This window comes from Gymnoscopelus microlampas (assembly GCF_963454915.1).
Source record: "Gymnoscopelus microlampas genome assembly, chromosome: 20".
In the NCBI taxonomy this organism is placed as follows: Eukaryota; Metazoa; Chordata; class Actinopteri; order Myctophiformes; family Myctophidae; genus Gymnoscopelus; species Gymnoscopelus microlampas.
In genome coordinates, this window is record NC_139957.1 from 24,564,253 (window position 1) to 24,579,704 (window position 15,452).

At 41.7% G+C, this 15,452-nt stretch overlaps 1 protein-coding gene across 8 annotated transcripts in view; it reads left to right on the plus strand.

Annotated features, from left to right (window-relative positions):
- The first annotated feature begins 4,867 nt into the window (after positions 1 to 4,867).
- cdin1 (CDAN1 interacting nuclease 1) overlaps positions 4,868 to 15,452 on the plus strand; it is a 75,249-nt gene continuing 64,664 nt past the window's right edge. For 3 of the 8 annotated variants that reach the window (XM_084044787.1, XM_084044791.1, XM_084044794.1), the window contains exons 1-2: positions 12,079 to 12,130; positions 13,625 to 13,755. In XM_084044787.1, the coding sequence (XP_083900913.1) occupies positions 13,655 to 13,755 (101 nt within the window). In that variant the 5' untranslated portion in view covers positions 12,079 to 12,130; positions 13,625 to 13,654. Of the gene's footprint in view, positions 4,998 to 12,078; positions 12,182 to 12,226; positions 12,348 to 13,624; positions 13,756 to 15,452 lie in introns of those variants that run through there. The other 5 variants (XM_084044788.1, XM_084044792.1, XM_084044789.1 and 2 more) reach the window with 3 other exon arrangements.

Here is a 15,452-nt window from a genome sequence, read left to right on the forward strand (position 1 = left end):
AGCCCACTATTGAAAGCAAAGCCACTGTGGACACAGCAATGCATAATTGGAGCTCTCTGTCATACAATACAACAAATCAGCCCTTTAAATGTTTGAGTATGATAAGGTAGAGAGAAGGCACACAGAGGGAGAGCAAGGAGGGGGGGGGGGGTGTAGGGGGGTGATCAGGTGAATGGAAGCATGGAAAGTTGAGAGAAGTTAGGTGGCAGAGAGACTGAGAGTCATACACCACTAGGGGACAGTAGTAAGTCATGGACGGGAGCAGTGTGTGTGTGTAGGTGTGTGCGTGTGTGCGGCAAACTGTGAACAAAAGACTTTCTTTGTTGTACTCTCACATAATAAAAGAATTCAGAAATAGCTACTTGACTGCCTTACAAAAGATCTCGACAATGCGTTGGCCCATAATGCACAGGAACAGCTCTGGATTTACATAATCATGTGAAATGTAAGCCACAAAGAGGCAGCATCACCAACAAACAAACTGACTGGGGAGAGGGAGAGAGACAAGGGATCCACTTTCCCCCCATGGACTTTATATACTTACTAAAAGTACATTTTATATTATCTCCTGTCTCACAACAATAGGACAACATTTGTAAATTTAGAATTGTCCCTGTCGATTATTCACCATGAAAATACGCTTCTCAAGAATACTCAGAGGTATGCTCCAGCCTCAATATTAGCTATCAATTTTAAACAGGTAATGCATTCTAGATTTCAATTTTTTTATTTATTTTTTTACAACAGAAATGATTTATAGCTTTAATTAATAGAATTACCTGAAGAAATGGGCAGACTATGAGATGCTGATTCCACAAAGAAACACACTTACAAAAAAACAGGCAGAAATTACATCTAGTATAAAATGGGGAAGTTGTTGCTAATGAGACACAGAAATACATGCTTGTTTTCTATGGCCATAGATCAAGATGAATGCTTATCGCGCACCCCCACAAGCATTTCACACAGATACATTGGACATTACAACATAAATCTGTGCTCTTTATATCGTATGTTAAAAAGGGACAGTTGTTTGGTAACTGGTTTAACCAGCGGAGTTAACACCTCTGTGTACCTCTGACGTTAGATAAAACTGTCAGGAAGGAAGTAGTGTTTCGTTTTTGCTATGGCAACCAAGCACATATACACAAAACATGCCTCCTCCTCCTCCGCCTCCCGCCGCAATTAAAAGCAGAACAATAACAATATTCACCAATGAAGACGACGTCTATACAGTAGTTATGCCCTTCGTTAGTTTCACAATGCTCCTCATGAATTAGTTAAGTCTGTTAATTGCACATTTATTACACTCACGGCCACAGAGAGATGCACTAAATGGCTCTGCAAGAAAATAACACATATAGGAATCATGAAAAATAAATTAGGCTTTTAGGTTACAGCTTAATCTCATGATGTAAAAATAAGGCAAATACAATTTTGTTATCTAAATGCAATTGTGTTTGCAATACCCCCCCCCCCCCCCCCCACACACACACACACTTTTTGCAAGAATACAGAGTCAACCAATCAGACATGTTTGTAAAACACATTCTACAATACAATAAATGTGCCGATCACAGCAAGCATGCTACATGGAAACACAATGTGAAATATCAGTGAATGAGAAATTGTAGGCCTAAATATTAAATAAATTAGAGATTTATTTTAAGAAGAGAAAAAAAAAATGGCCCTATTTGCTTAAGTTGTTTACACACGTCCAAAGGGCTTGAAAAATAACATATTAACAATCATATTTGCACAGAGAAGGCAAAATGAGACAAATAGCGAAATCATCTGGCAGCATAATCTCTTTGTGTTTACAATTTATCGTCGCCTTTTCATGATCTCTAGTGTGTTTCATTATGGAGTGACATGTTTGAGTGACACTGTGCCGTGCTGTCAAAGCCATGTGCTGAGGTTCCCTCTCATTTTCCAGCACCGACAATAATAATGACTATTCTAGTGCTAGCCCCACTATTTGTGTTATTGTTGTGTGGTGTCAGACATGGCCCCTGACGTTTGCTGTGCTATCAGCAGGAGTGTACACATACAAACACATTTGCCTGAGTTATTGACCTTTATCTCTCCACTTTCTTGACAGCCATCTCCAGTTATTGACAATAGAAACACACGGGGCGAAGCATAACCTTTCATTTCCAGAGCTCTCTCTCTCTCTCTCTCTTTCCTTCAGTCTTTCTCTCTCTCGCCCTTGTTCGTTCTTTCCCTCACTCTTTTTCTCTCTACTCTTGCGATTTGTTTAAATAAGACAGGGCAGACAATCGTACTGCTCATTTCTGCCATTTCTCTTTCACTCCAAATTTCAGAGGATAATATCATTAGACCAATACAGTGGCGGCTATTCAGCTCCAGATACACAGATATTTCAAATATTCAATATAGTTTTGACATGCTGACATTATAGCAGACTGTTGTTTTCCTATTTGTTTCCTTACAATGTCAATAGTTCCATAAATCTTGCTACGCAAGATGTCTGTCCCTATGGCATTTAAATTATAACATATATATCCAGATGGTCTATATTGTTCCACATACAATACTAGTGAATATGCAAAAGATGCACAAATAAAAAATTGACATGAGTAATACTATGAATCCTGTAGACTATGCAATCATACATATGTATTTTAACTGCAAGAAGAAAAAAAGTGTACAGAACGTGGCACAGAATAATTATTCTGAAAATGGGATTAGATCCATAAACCCATAATAAACAGAATAATTTATTGCATCTCAATACAGCATTGAATAACAATGCCCATAAAAAACACAAAGTATTCTGCTAATGATTCTCCTCCAGGATTCATTGTGTTTTTCAACGTGTGTCTTCTTGCATTTCAGCATGAAAAATAGCATACATAAAATATGGGGTGCCCCCCCCCCCCCCACCAGCCAGCCACTCTGCAGGTACTTCAGAGCACCAAAATTAAATTTTAAACAATCCAGACCAGTGTTTGGTGACCACGGTTAATCATCAAGAAAGAAAGACATCAAACAATATTTGATAATGAGAAAAATGCCTCCAGGATATTAGGGATGGGGAGAGCGAGCACAGCGTGCGCTTCAGCAACAGAGCTAGGTAGAGAAACCAGACCAGACACAAGCCGCATTCACATGTCTGTGTGTGTGTGTGTGTGTGTGTGTGTGTGTGTGTGTGTGTGTGTGTGTGTGTGTGTGTGTGTGTGTGTGTGTGTGTGTGTGTGTGTGTGTGTGTGTGTTTTGTGTGTGTGTGTGTGGCGACAGGGATGGTGGGTGTCTGCATGTGTGTGGCTGTACTGTATGTATGTGTGTGTGTGTGTGTGTGTGTGTGTGTGTGTGTGTGTGTGTGTGTGTGTGTGTGCTGCCCTCCCTTCTTCTGTGAAAGGGGGGGGGGCAGCAGCGAGAATACACAAACAAGTGTGAATGTACATGCATGCATTGTGTGCATTCACCCACATGCATGAATGCACGCACGCACCCACACTCCCACCCACCGACGCACACGCACACACACACACACACACACACACACACACACACACACACACACACACACACACACACACACACACACACACACACACACACACACACACTTCTTATGGAGTTAAAAAGCCATTAAAACATTGTCTTTTTTTAAAGTTCATGAGGAGATAATTAGAATTCAGTGAGTGGAGCCAGTAGTGAGATTACAGCTTTGTGAAAATGTGCTTCATTTTGAACCTCACTGCATCAAGACTGAACCCAATTATCTGCAGTTAAAATGGCTTAGTGAGGTTCTCAGCTGTGATGCATGCACTCAGTGACAAAAATCCAGAGGGAAAAAAAAGTTTCTTTGTAGGTAAGTGAATATTGCACAGTTACTGTAGATGTATTTCTATTAAAATATACTACATACAATATACATTTCGTTCAAGCAAAATACCACTGTATTTAGAGTAAAGTAATGTAATTTCTTCTTTTTTTTTCACATAACCCTTTTTATATAAAGACTTGAACCATTGCAGGCCTTAATGCCTTTTTAAGATGCTCCATTTTGAAAAACAATCAATTGAATATTTTAACTAACGTATAGCCTAACAAATTGGTTTCTATTTTTCTCCCATCAAGCCAGTATAATTAGTGGTAACTGAAATCAGAAGTTGGGTAGACAGGGCTGGGGAGGACAGAGAAGGGGGTGGGGGGTAATGAGGAGAAAATGTTTTTCTTTTTTTCCTTCCCCCCTTCCTCTGTTGGAGTATTACTGGGTTATCCTTGATTGACGCGGCGTTAACGGTTTGGCCAAATCGAGGCAGATCCAGGCAACCTGGGCCGAACGGCAGCATGTGCTGCCACCTCCGTCATGCAAATTGCACCCGGGCAACCCGTTGACTATGATTAATGAGCTTGGGCTGCAGCCTTTGTTTCCGCGTGCAGCCGTTTAGTGTGAAATACAATCCCAAAATATTATCAATCCCCTATTAATCCAGTAAATTTGTTCACACCGCACATGTTGTTTAGGGCAATTTACAACCGGGAAAGAGAGGTGTGTGAGTATGTGTGTGTTTTGAGGGAGCTCAGTGAGCACAATTGCATTTAATTACTTGCCCTCTAATTAAATTAATTAAAGGATAATAAAATAAATGGAAAAAACAGCTTTCAAAGCTGGGGTGAAACACATGTGTCTTGTCTCCCTTGATGTAAAATATGGATGTGGGATTTTCAGGGGCAGTCGTGCTGTTCGGGTGGGAGGGGGCGTGCATGAATCTGATACCTTGCTAATACTACAGGCATTTCCTGGTTATGGCTTGCCTCATGTTTAAACTGTGTTTCTTTTCTTTTTTTTGGGAGGGGGGGGGGGGGGGGGGGGCAATAGACTAGACTCCCCTGAAGATTGGAGAGCGATTCTGCGGTGGAGAGGAGTGAAGTCACTGACTTCGCCAAAAAGAAAAAAAAGAAAGAAAAAACATTACTGACAGTCCTGCTGACGATCCAGCGTAACAAAATGCGCTCTTTGTGTGGTGAGTAATATTACTGGATATGGTAAAGCAGGGCTAATAGGTATGGAGATGGAGGAGTGTGCAATTTCCTTAAACAGCGTGATGTGTAAGGGAAATTACCCAACCTCACAAATGTTCAGATTAAAAACAGTCATGTGCTGAAGATATGGTCGATACAGAAAAGCTTGCTTTCTCTCACACACACACACGCACGCACACACACACACACACACACACACACACACACACACACACACACACACACACACACACACACACACACACACACACACACACACACACACACACACACACACACACACACACACACACACACACACACACACACACACACACAAACAAACATACTCACACATACATTTCCTGCCCTCCACAGCTCCACACTCTGCCCTGTGCTGTGAGCGAAATGTAAATGTTTCCAAGGCATTAAGGTATATAAGTACCATTAGCGGCACAGTGCTTAGCACTACAATGGTGTGCCGGGAGCAGTGGAGCAGGGATCACTGCAGCATCTCCTGGATATCAGAGGGAGACATCCTTTGTAAATTCATCTCCCACTGTGAGCAGGCTTCACAGCTGGTTAACGGCACCGTGGTGTGTGTACCGCTGCCCTGTTTACACGCCGTCTCCAAAGCGCTCTCCTCTTTCCTCTCTACAATCTCTCCCCGTGTCCCCATGTCCCCTTACGTCGCTTCCCTCGCTCCCCCTTCAGCTCGCATCACAGCCCGCCGTGGCTCACGTAGCCATCAAAGATGAGACACGGGAACGTAAAACTGATTCGTGCAGACAGACAGACACACACACACACACACATGCATTCAAACTCTGACCCACCTCCCTCCCAAGCCTTTGGAGCATTACAGTACACTGCCTTTCCAACCCCTTCTCTGATTTTTATCTTTCTATACCATCACATTACACTGATCCTTTTATACCTATTACACACGCCGCTCCCCACCAAACCCCCTGATCCTCTGATACCTAGATGAATAAACTGCTCTTGCTGCCCCTGACCTCGGCCCTTTATACCAATCAGACCAGACTGCCTCAGAGGCCCTGATCTTATCTGGTCATACCAATCCCAGTACACAGCTCCCTTTTGTAGCCACCATGGAGCGCTGAGCCCTTTTAGACTCTGAGACTGTGTGCCGTTGAGCGCGCTGCCCCAGACCTCTGCTCATCTCAGTCATCATACTACACTGCCCAATAACAATGAGCTCTATTTTCTGATGCACCACAGGTCAGATAGATTCCCTCCTGGTCACGGGTGCATTGTTCGCCCACAAAAGGCACCAAACAGAGATGTCAAGAAATATATTTGATCTACAAAAGGATTATTTAATGTAGACCTATTGGTCTTCAAAATAATAATGGAGATGAGAGCCAAATTTAGGCTAACAATTTTGCCAGGATTAGACATTTTCCCCAACTATGGAAAAATGTATATTTTTTTTAGATATAGGCCTACATTACCCATACAATAAGGGGGGAATATACAAGTAATAAGTCAAACTTACCTTGAAATGATATCAACTGATCCTGCTGCATCTGTAAAGACATTGTGAAAGAGAACTGAGGTTTAGCACTGTTCAGAGAGTAATTAACACAATTATAAAACAATTAAACCACTGGAAAATTATATTGATCTACAGGGACATTTTGTTTAGTCACTTATGTCCTATGCCTACCTTAGTGTTGCCTAAAACAAATAAACAAAAAAGGCTTCCGTTTCATGGAACAAAATCTAATATAAATTATTAATCATTTATTTGCTATCATCTCTGAAGATACCGAATACAGTTTCATAGATCGGATTGCATATATGGACACTTAAATTGGAGTAGCCTTGGAGTAGGTTATTTCCATTGAAATGTAAGCACATTATAGACACAAGTGTTCTAACTTGAGGCACAGTGCACACTTACGCGCTAATCTCAATAACACTCGTTTTACAAATCTTCTGAGTGTTTTCTAGTATATGATTATCCCCAATCCACATTTAAGTGTTCCTGCCAGGGGCATTCAGAGTATAAACTATCGCAAGTTGAAAGTAGATATATAACACATCAGTGATGTCTCAGCTGCATACCTACTACTCCAACTTTTTACACTCTTAAGTCTTCATAAGAGCCATACAGTCCTGCCAAATACAGTGAAAACGCTATTTAATGCACTCCATATGGACAGTAATCTTTGTCTACTTGGTGGAAAGGAGTTTAAAATACCGGTTTTTGGAGGTAACATTAGTATAAAATTAAGCCACTATGTTTCCACTGGTCTCTCCTATGAGGAGAGACCACTATCATCAATTTATCATTTGATGATAGAAAAAAACAAAACAGAATTGAACAAAACAGCTACTATAGGCAACTGAAATCTGTAGGCTCCACGACAACCTAAAGACAATAAGATTATTCATATTTACTCATCAGAAATTGTGCTCAGTTGATAAAAAAAAATCTGAATCATATGTTTTTTTATCAACACATTCACTTACCACTGAACTAGGCTGCATAATGAATAACTAGGCTAGTAGATGACCTGTACATTGTAGGTACAGTTATGTTGGCCCTTTAATACTGTAACACTGGCTCTTAACGTGGGGATGCCCAGGGGTCTTTGAGGGGTCCCCAACTAAATGAACCAAATGGACCCGCACAGACTGTAACTCAGAGAATGTTGCTACAAATGAAACCAAATGGACCCGCACAGGTTTATTTGTACAAAATGAACACTGAGAATTTCACTGTGTATATTGGGGTCAGAGATCAAATTAAAACAAAATGATCAAATGAGGGTCTGTGGCCTTATAAAAAAAACTGGGGGTCCTTGAAATGAAAAGGTTGAGAAGCACTGCTGTAAGCTACAGCCAAATCAAATGTATGTTAAACTCTTCAAGACTGGTGTGACAGTCACTTACACATAACACGAGTAAAAGAGACTGAGTCCAGGCTATATTTGAGGAAAGTGCATGGTTTCTCAAAGTGGGTGCCTTGGTAGTTGGTACATAGGGTGCTGTGACGCATGTCCAGGGGTGCAGCGTAAAAAAATGATAATATTTGGAATTTACAAACATCACTTTATTATAATAATTATTTTATAGGAGTTTAAGAATCAAGTACCAAGTTATTTTCAATCAGTTCTAACCCAAACAGATCTCTCAAGTCTCGACATCAGGATGTAAGTCCAAAGAGAAAAACACTGATTATTTTAAGCGATTGAAATCACAAAATGAAAGAGAGTGAACATATGCTTAGCCTTAGTTTCAACTGTGTGTGTTCATTTGAATGTTGTTATCTCCTATAGCCCTGAAACATGACTGTCAGGCGTCATGTGAACCATGGCTATGATCTCCATAAGATGATGACGATAATAATAATAATCATAATAATAATATTAACAGCAGCAATAATCATTATACACTGTTATGTAAAATGTCAAAGTAGTAAAATATGCCATGAATATAAGGTGGTAGAGTGAAAGTAACAATGCAATTTAGGGGTGCCGTGGATGACAGAAATAATGTATATACTAGGTGCCCTGACTGAGCCACAAAAGTACAACGGCTGGATTACACAGTGTAATTTAAGGTCCCTCTTCCACACACACACACACACACACACACACACACACACACACACACACACACACACACACACACACACACACACACACACACACACACACACAGCCAAGTATAGTGATAAATTGGAATATGCATGTTTTGAAATAATAATAAAGATCTACAAAGTAACAAATGACTAACGTTTTCATATAATTGTAGTGGAGTAAAAAGCACAATATTTGGTGCTGAGATGTAGTGGAAGTAAAAGTAGCCTACAGAAAATTGGAAATACTCCAGTAAAGTAAATATCTAAACATTTTACTTAAGTACAGTACTTGAGTAAATGTACTTAGTTACTTTACACCAATGTATTAGAGAGTATAGAGACATGTCGGTGAGTGTTGCGTCATGCGAGTTCATTTTTAATACCTGATTCTGTAACCTTTGAAGCGACGACTGTCTGTGCACTGTGTGCAGAATGGATACAAGTGGTGCCAGATGTTGTGAAAGAAACAAGCAACCAGGTCTAGGAAAGCAAGCCCAAAAGAAGCAACTTAGAGGCCACATGAACACTTTAAACTTATATACTGTATACATCGGCTATTTGAAAATAGCCGATCTACAAGCTCACCACTTTAAACCTATATACATTGGCTATTTTAAAATAGCAGATATACAAGCTGACAATGCCATGCGTTGTGAGCTTGTAGATCGGCTATTTTCAAAAAATCTTGAAATAATGTGGAATATTTGGAATATGTTTTACACATTCTAAACGACACAAATCTGGTACGGGGCTCCCTGGCACAAAACATTTTCAGATGGGGGTTTAGGGACAAATACATATTAATTTGGGGGTCATGACAAGGAAATATTTGAGAACCACTGGTAAATAGTAAATAAAATAAATCGGAAGCAAGCCCAAATAAGCACCTACACTTTAGAAACAAGCCCCAAAAAAAACGCAACCCGCAACTAACTACCAATATTTACAAGCGACTTACCAGCAAATACAAGCCCAAAGTCGCTTATAAGAAGTGCACATGGCAACCCAGCTGTTCGCAGCAAGTGGTGGTCAGCTGTGTTCCGTCAGCAACGATAAGGTGGCAACGATAAGACTTCCGGTGGACGATCTCTTCAGAATAAGAGTACCCTCTCGAGCAAAAAGGAGCCATTGAAAAACGGTTAATTTGCACATTAAAACTATAAATTAAGCATTTAAACGACATATTATGTTTCTATACAACACATATTATGTTTCTGTGTAACAAAAAGGGATTTAAAACATTAATAATTTATATAAATGGATAAATGCTGTTCAAAGGAATGCATAGCCTATACAAATTGGACACTGGACAGGAGACGGCTCCGCGAGGCAACACTTTGAACATACGCACGCGTTCAGGGAGACCTCATCTACAATACCACACTCTCCGCTAAGCCGGACGGGGCTCAAACAAAATGTGGCGGGCCGTCCAGTGAGGTCAGAGGTCAGAAAAGTGCCAAAAAGTGCCGCTTTCAGACAATAGTGGGCGCTGCACAGGAGACGGCTCCGCGAGGCAACACTTTGAACATACGCACGCGTTCAAGGAGACCTCCTCTACAATACCACACTCTCCGCTAAGCCAGGCGGGGCTCAAACAAAAAGTGGCGGCCCGTCCAGTGAGGTCAGAGGTCAGAAAAGTGCCAAAAAGTGCCACTTTCAGACAATAGTGGGCACCGCACAGGAGACGGCTCCGCGAGGCAACGCTTTGAACATACGCACGCGTTCAGGGAGAACTCCTCTACAATACCACACTCTCCGCTAAGCCAGGCGGGGCTCAAACAAAAAGTGGCGGGCCGTCCAGTGAGGTCAGAGGTCAGAAAAGTGCCAAAAAGTGCCGCTTTCAGACAATAGTGGGCGCTGAACGCGTGCGTATGTTCAAAGTGTTGCCTCGCGGAGCCGTCTCCTGTGCAGCGCCCACTATTGTCTGAAAGTGGCACTTTTCTGACCTCTGACCTCGCTGGACGACCCGCCACTTTTTGTTTGAGCCCCGTCCGGCTTAGCGGAGAGTGTGGTGTTGTAGAGGAGGTCTCCCTGAACGTGTGCGTATGTTCAAAGTGTTGCCTCGCGGAGCCGTCTCCTGTGCAGCGCCCACTATTGTCTGAAAGTGGCACTTTTCTGACCTCTGACCTTACTGGACGGCCCGCCACTTTTTATTTCACACCCGTCCGGCTTAGCGGAGAGTGTGGTGTTGTAGAGGAGGTCTCCCTGAACGCGTGCGTATGTCCAATGTGCTTCCTCGCTGAGCGGTCTCCTGTCCAGTGTCCACTATGGTCTGAAAGTGGCACTTTTCTGACCTCTGGCCGCACTGGGCGGCCCACCATTTTTTTTCCTATCAAGTGCAGGGGCGCTCAGTTATGGAACAGCACATATACTACAAATCTACCAATATGTCTTTAATCTTTTCTTTTGATACTGTGTCCATGTTGTATGTATGTCGTTAAATAATATACGTTTTAAATGTATTTTTCTGATTACATTCTTATTTGTATTGTATTTTATTTTTTAAATAGGTGAGATCAACTTAATAAACCCTATACTTTTAAAAAAATGTATCTTACCTGCTCTGCATCTACTATTATTATTTGTATCATATTTTGTTGTTGCTTTTATCATTGTTCTTTTGCTCCTGCAAATAAACAATATTGTATCATAATAATTTTCAAAAAGAAAATACATATATCTAACACACACAAATGAACACAATATCCAAGTGCAAAACAGGATCAGAAACTGTGCACATTTAATGGGGATCAATAGCCAATTTAAATCTGGAACAACCTCACTTAGAAGTGCTATAGTAGGCCTACATTGGTTCTCAAAGTGGGGTCCGGGGACCCCCAGGGGTCTTTGGGATGGTTCCCAGGGGGTCCCCAGCAAAGTAGTTAACCACTTTATCCATTTATAAGTTCGCTATTTTAAATATAGCAGATCTACAAGCTCGCAGCGCGTCACTTCGTGCCGTGCTGCGAGCTTGTAGATCTGCTATTTTTTTACATTTTTGAAAAATCTTGAAATTCTTTTGAACTTTTTCATTTGCAACACAAATCTTCTCTTGTGGGGGTCCCTGCACAAGATATTTTCAAATATAATACAAATAATAATTCGATACAATAATATAATACAAATATATATCAATTTGGGGGTCCTTGACATGAAAAAGTTTGAGAACCACTGCTCTAGTGTAAGCCATTTAAAAGACATACATCATAAATGTATTTTTTCAATAAATGTGTGTCTTTAAAAAAACATTAAAAATTCTCGATCTTATTTTGAAGGCAACCGGAAACCTTATTGTTGCTAGCTCAAAAACCAGATGTCCTATCGTTGCTGACGGAACGGAGCTGTGGTGGTCTAGCTTCACAGTGCGTCCAGCCCTAATATGGCCGAGCAGCCAGTTACGTACGTCCATACTCAGCTCCAGCGTCTAGTCGACCAATCAGCGAGCTCGTTAGACGAACGCTGACGCTTCAACTTCCTCGCGGGAAGCCATCACGAATCTGTCCACAGCGACCTGTATGTGTGGTAAATAAAACCCTTTTGCTTAGTAATACGTGTCCCGGAAACATGTACAAGGTATTCCTGAATGTGCGCACTTGCTCAAATCTATATGAGTGTAAACGCTGTTGTTTATATGGCCTAGTTAGCGCTAAAAGCATGAAGCTAAGTAGTATTAGCCTTGCACTTTGCAGCCTCAGGACCAGCTGTTCAGACAAGTTGAGTGACAGCTGTCAGTCAGCCAGTACGTTGTTTGCCATTCTACAGATGTTGACCACACTAATATCAGGACTCAGGAGATCAAATCCCTGTCTGTTTGTATATAACATGCATATGCATAACACTTGTTGTTGTCAACTGTCTGTATCAGATCAAATCCCTGCCTGTCGGTCGGTCTCTCTCTCTCTCTCTCTCTCTCTCTCTCTCTCTCTCTCTCTCTCTCTCTCTCTCTCTCTCTCTCTCTCTCTCTCTCTCTCTCTCTCTCTCTCCTCTCCTCTCCTCTCCTCTCCTCTCCTCTCCTCAAATCGCTGTTTGTTGACCACACTTGTATTAGCTGAACAAATCCTTCTGTCTGTACATATGCACAACGTCAACAGTTAGTATCAGCTAATCCAGTGGTTCCCAACAAAATGGGGTCCCATTTTGGAGGGAGGGGGTGGGGGGGGGGGTTCCAGTACAGAGGGTCCCCAGCATTTTTTTAAAAATATAGCATCAAGAACAGTTTAACCACTTTAACTCTATATATTGGCGTTGTGAGCTTGTAGATCTTCCATAAAAAAAATCTTGGTTAATACTTTTGAAACATTTTAACAGCACAAATCCAATGTGGATTCCTGTCACAAAATATTTTCAGATGGGGTCCCTGGCCAAATACATATTCATTTGGTTGTCCTTTTTTCTCTTATTTCTTTTATCCCACTATTTTTGCAACCCATTTATTTTTCACGCAGTGCCAAGCTTGTAATCCTGGGCGCTACTCTCCCTCTGCCAGCCTGGGGAGAGCCCCGAACTGAGCTCATGCTTCCTTCAATGCATGAGAAGTGAGCATGCCGATTCTTATCAGCTGACAGGGGGGAGTTTCCCCGGTAGGACGTAGCGCGTGGAAGGAACGCGTTATTCCAACCAGTTCCTTTCCCCTCTATCAGGCGCCCCGGCTGACCAGGGTGAGGCAGTATAGAGACGAGGATTACTGCATGTTTTTGCGAGGGTACCTGCCCTAGGGGGACACGGGGAGAACATGCACAGAAAGGCCCTTTCGTGTTTGGGTGTCCTTGACATGAAAATGTTTGAGAACCACTGACACTGGGCTAATCAAATCATTGTCTGCCTATATAGATAATATCAACAACAGTTGTTAGAATCATCTGATCAAATCCTTGCCTGCTTGTTTTATAGATTAGATACACAATGTTAACAGCTGTTGCCAAACTATTAGCTGATCATATCCTCGTCTGCCTGTATAGATACATAATGTTAACAGTTGTTTGTATCATCTGATCAAATCATTGTCTGTCTGCATAGATACACACAACGTTAGCCGACTAAAAGAAGATGAGACTCTCCCGAGCTGAATATAAAGAGATAGTGAGATGCATCGAGCAACTGAGACCGACGCGTCAATGCATGAAGATGTTGAAGGAAAGATTTCCAAAGTAAGTAGACATTCATCTGAATTTATTTACTATAGAGAACATACTTGCGTGCGGGCGTGTGTGAGTGTGTGCGTGCGTACGTGCGTGCGTACGTGTGTGTGTGTGTGTGTGTGTGTGTGTGTGTGTGTGTGTGTGTGTTGTAGTAAGCTGTCTGGATATAAGATATGATGGTAGGCTTATTGTTATATTGACAACTGAACAACCTGGGAGCCTAATATTGACCATATCTGACCACAACATGTTACACTACATTTTACACTATTGTTTTATTAACCTAATTAAAAATAAACCTTATTTTCATACTATAAGCTGAAGGGTACATTTGTTTATACACGTGTCATGCAATATATGTTTTTTCAAATTATTGTTATATTTCCAGTAAGACTGGGAAATACATCAATATATTATATCGATATGAGAGTGAGACTAGAAATTGTTTAGAATTTTGGATATTGTGATTGTCACTGATTGATATTGTATAAGTGTTGTCTTTTCCTGATTTTAAGCACCAGTAGCACAATATGAATATTGAGGACTTTGGTGAGTTTGGTCACAGATACAGTATAGATTTGTGTTATTTAATTGTTTGCCTATATTGTCATTCGTCAGCCCTAATTTCCTGTGCCACTTTCTACTTTAACTTTACACCCATTATAACCACTGATAGTGCTGCATAGTTCTTCCTGCATAAGCTGCTGTTCAAGCATTGTTCACTGTTCTGCCATGCAGCTGCTGTGCATTCAGAAATCGAAGCGAGGGGTTAATGGTTGTGTTTGCGTTTCTCCTTGACACTGAGGGCCCTCTCTTTATTGAATGTAACACGTGTAATCCCCCAAGGCCGCCAGGACACCGCGGCTGATCCCGTCGAGGTCACTTACAAAGTCGCATGTATTTGGAGCTTCCTACTTCCATTGTGCCCTAATCACCGCTCTAGAAGAAGGTACTGGGTCCCCAAGGGGGACACAACCTACCTTGAGCTTGCCTTTGTTCTCACTGTCAGCATTTTGCAGAATATGTTATGAGTGCAAAGTGCATACAACATCCAGCATGTTTAGGGATCATTTTTCTCAATAGTAGAAAGTCCCTCCTACTGTGATTATTGCAAGATCTCTTCTCTTGGTATTTGTTTCCTAATGCAAACTTATTCATTTAAAACTTTGCTTTAACCAAAAGTAGATTTATCCCTCCAAAAAGCATTTTCAAAGAGTTTGCAAAGGTGGAGGTAGTAATTAAAGAAAAACATTGGACCGTTTTCATTCCAATAATTCTGCATGGTCAGGTTCTCCCAGAGGTGCTAGCTCTTTTGTTTAGTCTTGCCGGTTATTGTTATTATTTCGTTCGCCATAACCGATCTTGGGGAGGCCCCTGGTCTTTAAAATCCCAGAGTCTCGTCACTGGGCCTGACAGACAGGCACGGCAGCAGTGTTTTCACAGCCTGCAAAATTATTCTGGTTGTCCAATCAGCTGAGCTGGGCTCTGGAGGGTTAGTGATTGGACTGGCAGGAAATCAGGCTCTTAAGACATAACATATCGACTAGGCCATCCATCATCTCTTAGCATGCGCTCAGGCACGGCAGTCAACCGCCCCCTGCCCCCTCCCCTCCTGTCCCCTCGGACTGTGTGGGAGCCCTGCCACTGCGTAAATATTGGCCAGGCTAGAGCTGGCAGGGGGGGGGGGGGGGGGGGGAGATGTTGGC